The sequence below is a fragment of the Girardinichthys multiradiatus genome, chromosome 5 (assembly GCF_021462225.1).
Source record: "Girardinichthys multiradiatus isolate DD_20200921_A chromosome 5, DD_fGirMul_XY1, whole genome shotgun sequence".
NCBI classification, from domain to species: Eukaryota; Metazoa; Chordata; class Actinopteri; order Cyprinodontiformes; family Goodeidae; genus Girardinichthys; species Girardinichthys multiradiatus.
Window position 1 is genome coordinate 20,680,565 of NC_061798.1, and position 13,321 is coordinate 20,693,885.

At 38.5% G+C, this 13,321-nt stretch overlaps 1 protein-coding gene across 2 annotated transcripts in view; it reads left to right on the forward strand.

Annotated features, from left to right (window-relative positions):
- krt222 (keratin 222) overlaps positions 1-13,321 on the forward strand; it is a 50,412-nt gene that overhangs the window by 19,958 nt on the left and 17,133 nt on the right. For both annotated transcript variants that reach the window (XM_047365057.1, XM_047365058.1), the window contains 3 exons: positions 4,402-4,484; positions 5,281-5,434; positions 11,356-11,640. In XM_047365057.1, the coding sequence (XP_047221013.1) occupies positions 4,402-4,484; positions 5,281-5,434; positions 11,356-11,640 (522 nt within the window). The remainder of the gene's footprint in view (positions 1-4,401; positions 4,485-5,280; positions 5,435-11,355; positions 11,641-13,321) is intronic.

Below are 13,321 nucleotides of genomic sequence, written 5' to 3' on the forward strand. Positions count from 1 at the left end.
GGTCAGTGTTCATGGAATCCCACAAAAGTCAGTGAGATCAGGCATGCACCAGACTCTTTCAGGTGCGTACGAGACAGTTATTTTTTCTTTCGTTGTCCCTTTATTGGCTCCATAATGGTTCCATGTTCTCTGGTGGCTGTTAATGTTTAGTTTTGTTTGTTCTAAAACATGCCACAATATTTAAGTTCAGTCAAGTTGTTTTTCCTCATGGTTTGATTGCATAAAGAATTCAAATAAAATGCATACCTCAAATGGCTCATGAGAAATGGCTTTGGATCAGATTGGCCCGTGTCTGATGTCCCGCTGCATTAATCTGTCCCGAGAAGAAGTCTTTTTCCGCCACATTCATGCCATTATTATGTTGTGACACATGCAGCAGACAACTATAATCTGCGCCACCTTTTCTATTCTATATAAAAGCACTCCAGATGCAAGAACATGCAGTGTTAAAAGGATTTTTCTCCTTTGGAGACATGGCATGGCTTCTATTTGTGACTGGCTCCAAATCAATCCTCAAAAATGGTATTGGTGGATGATATGTCTCTTCTATTTTTATCTGACTGGCCAAATATGTTGATATGCACTCAGAAGGCTCTCTCTCTCAGTCGTCTGTCATTGTACCAATGCCTCCTTCTCACCACAATAACTGCAAATATTTGTTCATAATGCTGTGCCAGTTTGTGCTTTTCAGACTGTTCTAAAAATAGATGCAAAAACAAAGACCCCAAAAAGTTTCATATTTGACAAATCCCATTGTGGGTACTAAATGATGGCATTTGCAAATCCTCTCCCCAGTAATTTGCATGTTCCGATAATCAACATTTATTCTGCATATTCATGAAGGCAAATACCCTAAATGTATTGTTCCTGCTATGCTGCTCATTTGACGGACGAAATCCTCAATGCAGCTGGTGAGTAGATCAGCTTTGAGCCACTCTCAAGACCTACTAAAGCAAACTGTTAGTAGGTCACGACCTAAGGGTCTTTTTCTGGTCAAGATAATGTTTCAGGACATCACCTGTATGGAGAAATTAGTTGCATTCATTTCAGTTGTACTTAAGGTGGGTGATCAACTGACAACTCTTCTTATTATTCTTTTCACTCTTCTGTCAGAAATCTCACTTGTGGATTGTGGGGATCATTGCTTGTTGGAACATTCAGAAGTTAATAAATATTTATGTAATTAGTGTCAATATGTTTTGCAACTATAGGGTTTCAGAGGTGTTAAGACAGTCTGCTTTTCCTATTATGAGAAGGTATTGGTTTCTCAATTCTAATGAGAAATCATTTTATATGTACGGTAATCCAATAAGACTAAAGCACTGATAAAGAATAGGGTTGCTTTCTAAATACTGACAGTATTTCAGCCATTTTCTTGGCTTTTTATGGATTTTTCCATCTTCTTCTCCTTATGTGTTCAGTACTTATTTCTTGTGCCAGTGCATTTTATCACACCTAATATATTGCCTAATTTGATTGTATCTGTGGATTGCTTGAGTTGTTACCAGAATCTGGTGTAAATTCCATGTCAATATCCCATTAGGAAACATATTTGATGAGAAAAATATGTTCAATACTTATTTCTGCTGCTGTATATATTAAGTATTGTACAATGTCTGTTTCTTTAATTTCATAAAGTTTCTGTTGGCACTTGGTTCAAAGAAGTATGCTGTATGGGGGCAGAACATGAGTTTTAGGCTACAAAAGTTCTAAATTGCCATCTGCAGGTGATAACATCATATTTTAGGCTCAACATTCAAGATGGAATATAAGCATATTTATATTTCAAATTCACAGCATACTAAAACTCTGCAACAAAAGTGTAAGTAGGTAACATTTGGCATGTCTAATATAATACTCTAATACTATAATAATTAAATCTCCAGGTCCAAAATAAACCCCCATCAATTCAACTTGCTGCAGAGAATTACAAAATTTTTCCTGAACTGGAGCCAAGGGGGCTGGATAGTGGTGCTACACGTGAAATAACTTGGAAGTGATTTTCACTTTGAGGACTGTCTGATTCTGGGGAACATTAACTAACTGGTGCAACTGGTGCAGCAGTGTCACCTGAGCTTTATGGTTTCATTTTACTCACTTACTGTTTCAAATGCCTCAGTAAGTGTCAGGCTCCTGACAGACATTTTAATGTATTTCTTGTTTCTGTTTAACTTCTATCTTACTGTACAGTTTGCCACATGTTTTCATGACGCCAGCTGTCTCAAGACGCAACTGTCTGTTTCTTTGTTTGCTGATCCGAGTAATACTTTCATGTCAGCATGGAATTAATTCACTATTTATTCTCTATTTAGCAGGCACATAAAGATGAGTAGTTGGCCTGTAAGACAAGACTAAGTGATCACTCAGCTTTCTGGGGGTATAGTAATACCATCATAATCATAGCAAAACATTGTTTATAGGAAAGTCCGGGAATATTCTATGCTATTGTTGGCTTTCCTTCAGTTTGGGCGTGTTTCTCTTTGAGATTGTTGTATGTATGAGAAAATAAAGAAAAATAAGGGTGTGAAAAATGTTTGATGTGTACACCAAAGAACAGGGCCTGACTTCCTCTTGTATTCCTCCACTAGCACATAACAGGGTTTTTTTTTTTTTTTTTTGCTTTTTTGCCGTATTAAACACAATGAATCAACTGAAAGTGGACATTAACATATGTTTGTAGTAAATATTACTCTCAGTTTTGTAAAGCTTATCGGCTTAGTAAAGTGATCCTTTTACACTGTATAAACAAAACTGTTCAAAGATGAGCACTGATAAGTTGTTCAAGAAGTGAAAGTGAAGAAATATAAACACTGAATGAAAAAGATGTGCAAACAGTACTCCAACCTAATTGTTTTTAATAGTTTTAACTGACATCTACTCTTTGAAGCACATGAAGCACATTTCTCCTTTTAAAGTGAATTAATTCTCACAGGCCTCACAAGTTTCCATCTGGAGTTGTCAAACCGCAAAACTATTCATTGTCTTGTAGGGATGATAAAATAGTAAATAGCCTGCAATTGTATAACGCTTTATCAAGTCCGAGGACCCCAAAGTGCTTTACACTAAAGTCAGTCAGTAATCTACCTATTCATACACACTTCACACACTGACAGTGCTAAGCTACCTTGTAGCCACAGCTGCCCTGAGGCAGAATGACAGACCACCTCGGACCGCTATCAGCAGGCAAGGCAGGTGAAGTCTCTTGTCCAAGGACACAAAGCCTGAGATGGACGGAGATTCAAAATAGCAACCCATTGGTTACAGAACAGATTTTGTTTCAAACATTTCTTTTGGCATTGTGGCCATAACTTAAGTGGCATCACGCAGACAGGCTGTCACACATCAATAATACATTTAGAATGTGTCACATAACTGACTAAACCCCAGATTCATAACATCAACAAAATAATCTGCAAGCCTTGGGGGTGTAATGGGATCCCTTGGCACAAGATCTTATTTATTTACGGTATATTAAAATGCCAGTAAACATATTTACCATATATCATCCATTTATCATCAAAATAATGTGTGTTTCATAAAATACCATTCAGTTATCATCATAATGTGACTTTGTCTAGAGAAAAAAATGGGAGCTGCTACAATGAACCCTGATGTGAAGATGAATGCTTTAAGCCTGACACCCTAAATCAATGTTTGGGACTCTAATTTTGTATAAAAGTACCATAAGTAGTTCTTGAGTTGTTGTCTGAAATGTTGGCCGAGTGGGCTAATAAAGACTTCTTGTCGGGCTGACAGCACTTGATTACAAAACCGAGGAAATAGCCTCAACCAATTTTGTTTACTTGGAAGAAAAAAGAAATGGTGACAGACAAGATATGAACGATTTGTAAGCACTGTTAGAATACCGTGACTACTGTTTTGCCACTTCATAGTGGACAAGACTAGTTCTAAGTTCAGCACAACCTGGTTAAAACAAATCCATTCATGTTCATAGTTCACCATCAAAACTTTTCGAAGTTCTAAGCTCTGACAGTTCTTGGTTATTTACCATATTTTATCTGAAATAAAGGTAAAAAATATATGCATTTTGGTGATGAGATCATTCATCAAGATCTCAACTATGTTTATACCTAGCATGTTCAGCATGGCCTCACAGCTTGTAAGGTTAAGACAAAATACTTACCAGTGCAACAGGGTTGGGAAATTACATTTCATGACCCTGAACTCCAACAAAACGTTTAAAATGCCTTGATCTGCTGCTTGCTATCAGATTGGGAAAACTCACACTAATATAGTCTACTTTTTGTGAGGAAAGGGAAGGAAAGGAAAGGAAAGGAAAGGAAAGGAACAGACCAGCTTGATATTTTGCACCTACAATATATATCTTGATCTGATTGTATTTATGTTTTGTTTTTTTGTTTGTTTGTTTTTTTTTATCAGATTTGTAATCTACTCATGGAGAACGCCCAGTTGGCATTACAGTCTGACAACATGAGGTCCAAAGCTACTGCAATTCAAGCCAGGTCAGCTGTTTTTTATTTTTGTTTTCCTGAGTTCTAATACTCGCTTTTTGCTTAATCTGTGCTTAATGTGCTTAGATAGAATATGAGACTAGATCTAAAAAGATATATTTAGCCCACTAACTACTTAATCCAAATAACATCAAAGATGTTAGTTTAGGAATATTCTCTTTAATATAAATTGTAGTATGTATCATTGTGAGGAGCTAATGTGGGGTAATTATTACCAGCTCATGCAATGGTCTTACTGAGAATGCATGATTTACTGATTGTTTACATCCTGATTTGGAGCCGTTTGGAACCAACCTGAGCCAACTTGCAAACAAATCCGGGCAAGGCTTTGTGCTGCATCAGCAGTTCGCTTATGAATTGATGCAGAGCGACATTGAGCTCCCTGCCAACTCCCTCTGCTGTCAGTCGTTAACCCTTGAAGGACACAAGCAGCTCCTTGTTCTTTTTATAGATCCACCTGATGTGTCTTCTGACCAGCAGACTCTGGACTTAACAACACACTAAGACTTTGTCTGGAAGTATTCATGACATTTCTGCTGTATATGTAATTTATAATAGCTTCTGTAATATTTGGGACTTAATTGTTAAATGTCTTGACAGTTTGTCTATTCATGAATGAACTTCACTCAGTTTATCTGTGTTGCAAAACAGCTGAAAACATACAATGATTTTATTTCCCCTTTAATGTTTGCTTTCATTTCAAACATCGATTTTTAGAATTTACTTCAAGTTTTATATTCTATTTAAGACCTGAATAAAACTCTAAATGTGCATCCACTTATTTTAGGTGTGAGACAGAGGAGAGAACCACCAGGCGTCTTGAGCAGCAAGTGGCCCTGCTCCGGGAGGCAAAGAGAGAGGCAGATGAAAGGAGCATGACACTGCAGGCCGAGTGCCACCACTCCATGACAGAGCTGCAGCAGATGGACCAGGATTTTATGGTCTGTGTTTCTACTCTGCTTTCTCTGTATGTTAAGCTTACTACACCCCTGTGTCTTCCTTTCTATACTCTTTAAAAGTGAGGCTTGAAATCGACAAGAGTGGATTAGGTTTCTGTAGTCATGTTGCTTTGCACTTAGACTGGAAGACATCTTAACCACTTCACTGTCCCCTGTTGAAGTGTCCCTTTTCCGGGGCCTTCTGCGCGTTCATTTATTCACCGTAACCTAGAGAAATTCACAACACATTAGAATAAATCACACTCAGACACCGTTGTATTCAATTTAAATACCTGGGCCCAGGGGAAGAGAGAGCTCATGTGGTCAGGACACACCGAGATTTCTTCTGGCTCTCTCTCACTGGGCTCATTTCTTTTCTTTTCAGTTCTCAGTAATTTTCCACTTCACCATACCCCTGTGAGAAATACTTCTGCAGGCCACACAATGTCTTATACTAACACATGTTACACATTTTATTTCCCACACTGGTTTTGAACATAGTAAGGATGCACACACATAATATATTTCCACACCCCCCACTCATTACTTGCAGTTATTACGGCCATTAACTTTGTAGTCTCTCTCCCTCTGTTTTTCTGTGTCATAGAAGGCTGGCCGGAGCCATTTTCAGAGCTTTTGAAATTATTTTGCAATTATTATACCATTGTAAAGGCTACTCTCTTTGATTCTCTATGCTATGCTAAGTTAATGCTATGCTAAGTACCCCTAGCAGAGCCTTTATATGTTTAGCTGTCTCTTTCCTTGGTGGAGATTTTGACTGAGCTATTGCTGGCATTAACTCTGTGTACTTCTCGCATCTTCCGTTTTTTCTGTGACTCCTTGGTGTCCTTTCAACCTCCAATAAGTTGGGGATGCTCCTTTTCCATTGTCAGTTCCGGCTCCACACGTCTCTACTCCGCTCGGTTTTACTCCACTCTGCCCGGAACCTGTTGTGTTTCCATTGACTTACTGACTGCTGGATCTGTGGATTGAAGCCCCATCAAAAAATAAATAAATAAATAGAAATTAAAAAGCATATATAAACGAAATACAAAACATTTTTGTGTTATGGTATATCAGAGTCAGAATCAACTTTTTTGGCCAAGTTTGTGTGCATAAACAAGGAATTTGACTTCGGTTTCCATTGCTTACATTATATATCAACATGAATCCAAGCAACAACCACAATTTGTAAAAACACTTAAATACGGACAAGGAGTAGTATGTACAAGTGTTTTTTTTGCTGTTTTTATATATAATAAGAAAATAAATGCAAGAATGTATCTGTAAATTTTTTTAAGTATAAAATTATCCCCTGGGATAATTATCTGGAACACAGATCAGCACAAACTTATAAAATAAGGCACAGTTGCTTTCTGCCTGCTTCCGACCTGCACAGGGGTCTTGATGTGATGCAGACTCGCTGACTGGAGTATGCAGCAGACCTTGAGAGATCTGATCGGTCAAAACGTCTCACATACACAACGATATGACAGTTGTATATATATATTTTGACTCATGAAAGGGATTTTGGGATTCTTCTGGATTTTGTATGAACATGTTTTCAGGGATGTGTTCTGAATAAAGGTCCCCCGCGCCGGCTTTGAGAGAAAACCAGTTGTCTCTTCATTTTTAAAATAGGAAACTTTCTTCTCCTACACAAACCACTGGCAAACAGAAACGCCAACCCGGTGAAAGGTTTCCTTTTCTCTTTTTTTTTGTATATACCAAGGCTGAGCTATTTTGGACCAGACATTATTTTTCATGCATTATTTTTGAACGTGTACGAGTGGACTTTACAGTGTAAAACCTCGCATGAGGACTTATTTCAGAGACTCTTTTTTTTCTACAGACTATTGCATGAGCTGTTTCATGGTGGTGTTATTTTGTGTGTTTTGGGGAAAATGTTTAGCTGATTCTATCTGTGATCAGCTGATTTAGGATCTTAATAAATAACAGAAACATTTTAAAAAGTAATTTGCAGTGGAATGATAAAGGAAAGTAAAGTAAAGAAAACTTGGACTACAGATTGAAATTAATGACCACAACTTTCTTGTAAAATTGTAAGACTAAATGAACCCCCTGCAGGAAAGTTTAAATCTTTAACCCATTCATTGATGCACTCTGTGCTTTTTGGTCCATATTATTTCACCATAAAATCAAACATTTCTCCCTGGAGAGGAGGTAACTCTTTAAAACCCTTCTGGAGCCCAACTCAGCTACAGTCAGTCGGGGAGGGGTCTTCTGCAGTGAACTGCTTCTCACTGCACAGCGAGGTCCCCCTCGTTCAGTTCTAAGATGGAAATTGCCAAATCATCTTTGTCCCCAGTAGAAAACTTTGCTATAACTTTAAACATTTAATTTAATTAGCAGGAGCTTTTAAACTTTTAAACCTTTTGTAATTTTTTATTTTTGCTTTTTAGGCCTTTGGTTTTATTTTCTGTTAATTTAATGCACTTAGTCTTATAGGCCCGTAGTTTCTTAACATTTCTTAAATAATAAAATTATATTTCGGTTTGACCCGCTCCGGCCTTTGTGGTCCCTAATAATATTGTAGTCACTCTTGAGTTTTATTAACTTGTCCCTGTACTACCTTGTGGAAAACCTTCTGATTTCTCCTGGTCCTATGACCAATGAGTGAACAGCTGTCTGCTCATGTCACATATAGCCCCTACTCATCCCCAATCATACCTGCTTAGGAGAAGGCACTGGAAAAGCAGGTACTGGGCTGGAAAAAGTAGTAATCAAAACACTTGCAAAGCGAGCTGAGTGGAGTGGAGCCGTCCTAAGTAGAGCCCGTTGAAAAGGGGCCTAATACTAAACCCTGTACTCCTAGACGTTTCTTCCTATTAAAAGAGAGAGGTTCTTATTTACCTCACCCTTTTGCTTAGAATAGGAGATTGCTGCAAAGTCAGTAAATACATAGAATCTAAATGCTGCAAAGTCATTAACTAAATGCAATCTGAATGTGAATTTTACGCTTTTCATCCCAATACACATGCCCTATACAAAACAGGGTGCACTACATGCCACATACATACCTTATAGATATAAGTCGGTTCATTGTTCATACCAAATGCACTGCATTTGTTCATGTACACTTCAGTTGAAAAGGTTTGCTTAAAGTCAGAAACAAATCCTTAAAAAGTACAACCAAAGTTGCAAGAAACAGAAAACCGGGCCTCGGCCCATTGCACAGCTTTGCCGGTCAATAAACCAATGTTGTATAAAATTTTAACATCATCATGCGGGAAGGAACTCAGAGAACGGTTCAAAATTAAAGCACATTGCAGTGGAAATCCTCTACAATCACCCACTTCTCCAGAAAATTTATCAGGGTTAGGGGAAATGACGTCACGAGAGTGAAGTAGCTGTTGGGATACCGGTAATGCAGCAGCGCCATCTGCAGCTACACAACGACATCTCAGGCTGTTCACAAGTCTACATATTGCCTGCTGAGGCATGCCAGTCACTCTTCTTGAAGGGCAGCCCTCAGGTCATTTAGGTTCTAGGGTACACAGTTACGAACTACTAAACAGTGAATCAGCTGATTCCACAGGTTTTCTGTAGGATTCAGGTCTGGAGAAAGTGCAGGAAACTCCATTCGTGGTACCCCAGTCTCCTGCAGCTGTTCCCTAGTGATGCAACCTCGAATAGCATAAGTATTGTCATCCATGAAGATGAAATTAGGCCTGTGTTATTCCAGCAGGGCACAATGACTGGATTAACTCCCTCAGGTTATTCAGGAAGTATGGGCTTATCACTGTACCATTAACAAAGTGAAGGGCAGTTCTGTTTTGACCAGACACACCTGTCCACACTGTAACAACACCACCACCATATGCTTATCTGGTGACAATGGTGGCTGATGCATCGCTTTCTCCTTGATGTCTCCAACATTGTTGGTGACCATCAATTCTGCTCAGCGTGAATAGACCTTCATTAGAGAACAGCACTGAGGCGCACCACTCCCTCATCCAGCATAAATGCTCCCTGGCACATGCAAGAAAATGAACCCTGTATCTGGTGGTGTGGTCAGATACCCTTGAGGATCGTCTAGCACATAGACCACATTGATGAAAAGAGTTTTGAATGGTCTGTCATGACATGTGGGTACCTCTCACCTCCCTTAAATGTGCTGAAGTTGAGTGGCATTCAGAATCCTGTTCTGGAAGGCACTGTTCCCAATAAAGTGGTCATCGGGGTTGGATATGGCCACTTCCATCTGAGAACATCCTGTTTGAGGCCTCATAATGGTGAGGTATGTTCAATTCAATTCAATTCAGTTTTATTTATATAGCGCCAATTCGCAACACATGTCGTCTCAAGGCACTTCACAACAGTCAGGTACATACATTCCAATTAATCCTAACAATTGAACAGTGCAGTTGGAGTTAGCTTTTTATTCAAATTGGATAAAATGTTTTTCTTGGCCTAATGTCAGAATGTGACCATGATAAGGTGACATGTTTAAACACCAATTCTGATTTTCCAGGAGATTTATTGGTCGATTCATGGATGAATCACCTGTCGTGAATTTTGCTGCTCAGCTTCTTGCTAGAGAACAGCAAGTGTTGCGAAAAGTACTGAAACATTAAACAGTTGGACATGTATTTCATACATTCAAAAGTTTAGAGAAGGTCAAATTAAGTTCACATATAAAGGTTGAAAACTACTTTCCTATGAAAGTTTTAATTTTGCAGCACGTTACTTTCCACACTCGGATAGATAGTTGGTGTTCCAACGCTTTAGCTAACTATCAACAACAGCTATATACAGTCATAGTCAATAGATTAGAAGATTATAGAAAGGTTAATGTGTTTCAGTAACTCAGTTATCTAGGTGAAACTAAGACTTTCAAGTTTCCTGGTTTGAATCCCTTTTGGGTCCCTGAGCAAGACCCTTAGCCTCAGAGTGCACCCAGGGTGCTGCACAGCAGCCCCTGCTACCTAGGAGATGAATTGCAATGGAATTGCAATGACAACTGTAGATGATGATGATGATTATTAATATTAATATTATTATTATATAAATCAACACAAACAAATTTTTTGAGGACTCATTTTCTGCATATAGCTAATGAAAACAGGAAATTTAAGATTAGAATATTACAATAGACCAATAAAATTTAAACATAAAATAAAAACATTTTTAATTCAGAATGAAAAATATGTTTAATACAGCAGGTAAAGGTTGTTATTTTTAAAAGGTGTTTTTAATTTGACAAATGAGCCTTATCAAAACTCATATTGTACTTTATAGAATATGACTGCTGATAGCCTTGAAAGACTTGTCATTTGTCCCAAATGTATCAGATATTGTCAAAGAACCTGAACATACCGCAACATTCCTGTCTTTGTGTTTTGTAAAGGAACATACCAGGTATTAGCATGTTAGGACATTAATCACCTTAGTGTTGCTGATCTGGCAGTAAACTCCTATAATTTATATTTATGTAAAATAACTGTATCTCTTAGAAGTGCTTTTTGCATCTTTAGGCAGTTTTAAAATTAAAGGCAATTCAGTTTAATAATCTTTACGTACTTGTGTAATTATTACTGAGATTCTTGTGAATTATGGGTATCCTGCTCCAACCTTGACATAATAGTTGTCTAATTATTAGGTGTGGGTGTGTGTATTTGATTGTAACAGTTCACAGCATCCTCTGATCTGCCGCTCTCTCTCCTTTAGTTTCTCCATCAGTCTCCCTGCCTCTGCATTGCGTGCTCTACTTGGTTCCTACACCACTCTCACGCTCATGCTCCTCTTTACGTCTTTTGTTTTTCCCTTTACTCACCTTGTCATTCCAATATTCATTTTTAATATTTGTCTTTTTTTTTCTCCTTGCCATCCTTAAATCTGTTTGCATCATTTCCCTCTCCCCCTCCCTTCCTCTTCTGCTTTCTGTGGTTGGCTTTGTCCAGGCAGCCCAGGCTCTGCAGCTGCAGCGGGCCAGCTCCTGCGATGCTCTGTTAGCAGCAGCAGCAGCAGCAGGGAGGGAGGAGGAGGATGGCACAGGGATGGAGCTCACCCAGCTCCTCGACCAAATCAGAGCGCAGTGCAACCAGAGCAGACCGACGGGCCTGGCTGAGAGACACCTTGGCCTGGGAACAGTCTCAGATCCAGCTCCTGGCTTGGTGGTGCCTAGCCGATCTGGAGGTGGAGCAGCAGCAGCAGCTTCCAGAACACACCGAAGAGCTCTTACTGAGGTATGCATCCACTCCCACATTCTCACCATCTTTGTCCTTCTTCTTGATAGTTTTCTGGCTTTAATCCAGCAAGACACACCCTTAAGACAAATATCAGCCCAAAAACATAGTAGGACAGCTGTGATGAAAGTTTTTACTTTAAAAATTGCTGTGCCTCTTTCTTTCTCTCTGTGTCATCATTGTCTGTATTTTACTTCTTGTGAGTTTTTGTATGAATTGAGGGGTTTGTCTCCTCACTTATTAAATATTGCTTTAGGAACTACAACCCATTTATCCAGTGAGGAGGATCAAGTTGGAAGAAAACACTAGGATCAGTATCCTGGTGACTAAAGAGACCATCACCCTACCCAGCAAATAAAAAGCATTGTGTGGTGAACCTAGTCAATTCACCATATTGGCGAATTACCACATGTGACAAAAACAAAAAAGTATAAAACTAAAATTCTTGCGGCAATACATTAATGTTAACCTCCAGTTCTGACCAGCATTGCTACCCTGATTCCCACAGGGCATCAGCACCAGAATAGCCTACTTTATATTAGCAAGTCATGCAATAGTTGTGTACGTCTCACTTATCTCCATATAATCGGTTCCCAGTTTACTTGTGAAGGTTAAACTGCGCTACAGTTGTAATGTAGTAATGTCTCACAAAATTAGTCTGAGAACGCTGTCTGTCAAAAACCTCTATATCTATAAGTCAGTTTGCAATTAGTTTAACAACATCTTGTTTGGCTCTGAAAAGTCTCTTCAAGCTAATGCATCTCATGTGGTAGTTGGAAGAGAAGTTGAAATATGGACAGGCAGTCATACAGAAAATAATTGGTAAAGAAAGCCTTTTCTCTGCAGGTGAACTTTATGCTCACAAATAACATCTGCAGTTGCCTTGGTGGTTGTTCAGGTGGCTCCCTGCCGTAGTTTTCTGTCTTAGTCATGGCATGAATTGTGCTGTGTCTCTCAATTATGGGCTGTTCCTTCTCTTGAAGCCAAGTTTCCAGTTGTTACATAATCCGGTGTCCAAAGGTGTTTCCAACTATAAAACACTGTCTTTGGTGAGTGAGCAGAAACAGATATGTTGAATTGATGTGTGACAATGAAAAGTCACACATCCATTCAACATACCTGTTAGAAAGGTCTCTTTTTGTCCAGATCATTTATTTTCTCATTATTGTGACAACTTGCCAGACAGTGCAGCTGTAGGAAATGCTACATCATCGTTCAATTAGGGAAGTGCATATCGAGGAAGTCACTCAAGAGGCCCTTTTTGTTTTAAATAACTTGTCTGCTTTTAAAGCAATGGCAAGGCAGGTTTTAATCATTTAGCTTTAAAATTGTTAAGATTTTTAGGGGTTTTTTTTTTGGCTTTGCAATATAATTAGTTATAATCAGTTATTATATCAGTTATAATATGAAATAAATAAAGATGACGTAAATCAAAATGTAGGAGGACATAAACTAAACATTTCAGCACAAAATTAAAATTGAAAACTTCAAGCTGCTTCTAATGAGATTCTGAAGTATCCATTGAAGTGAACTTCTTCATTCCTTTTTTTTTGTGCATATTCTACTAGCAACCTCTAATGTGACTTTCTCTTTGATGGGAAAATAATCTACCTTTTGTGCTTAATTTCTCCACCCCTAAATGGCAATGAGCCATATAGGTATGTGGTTTAGTGAAATGTGC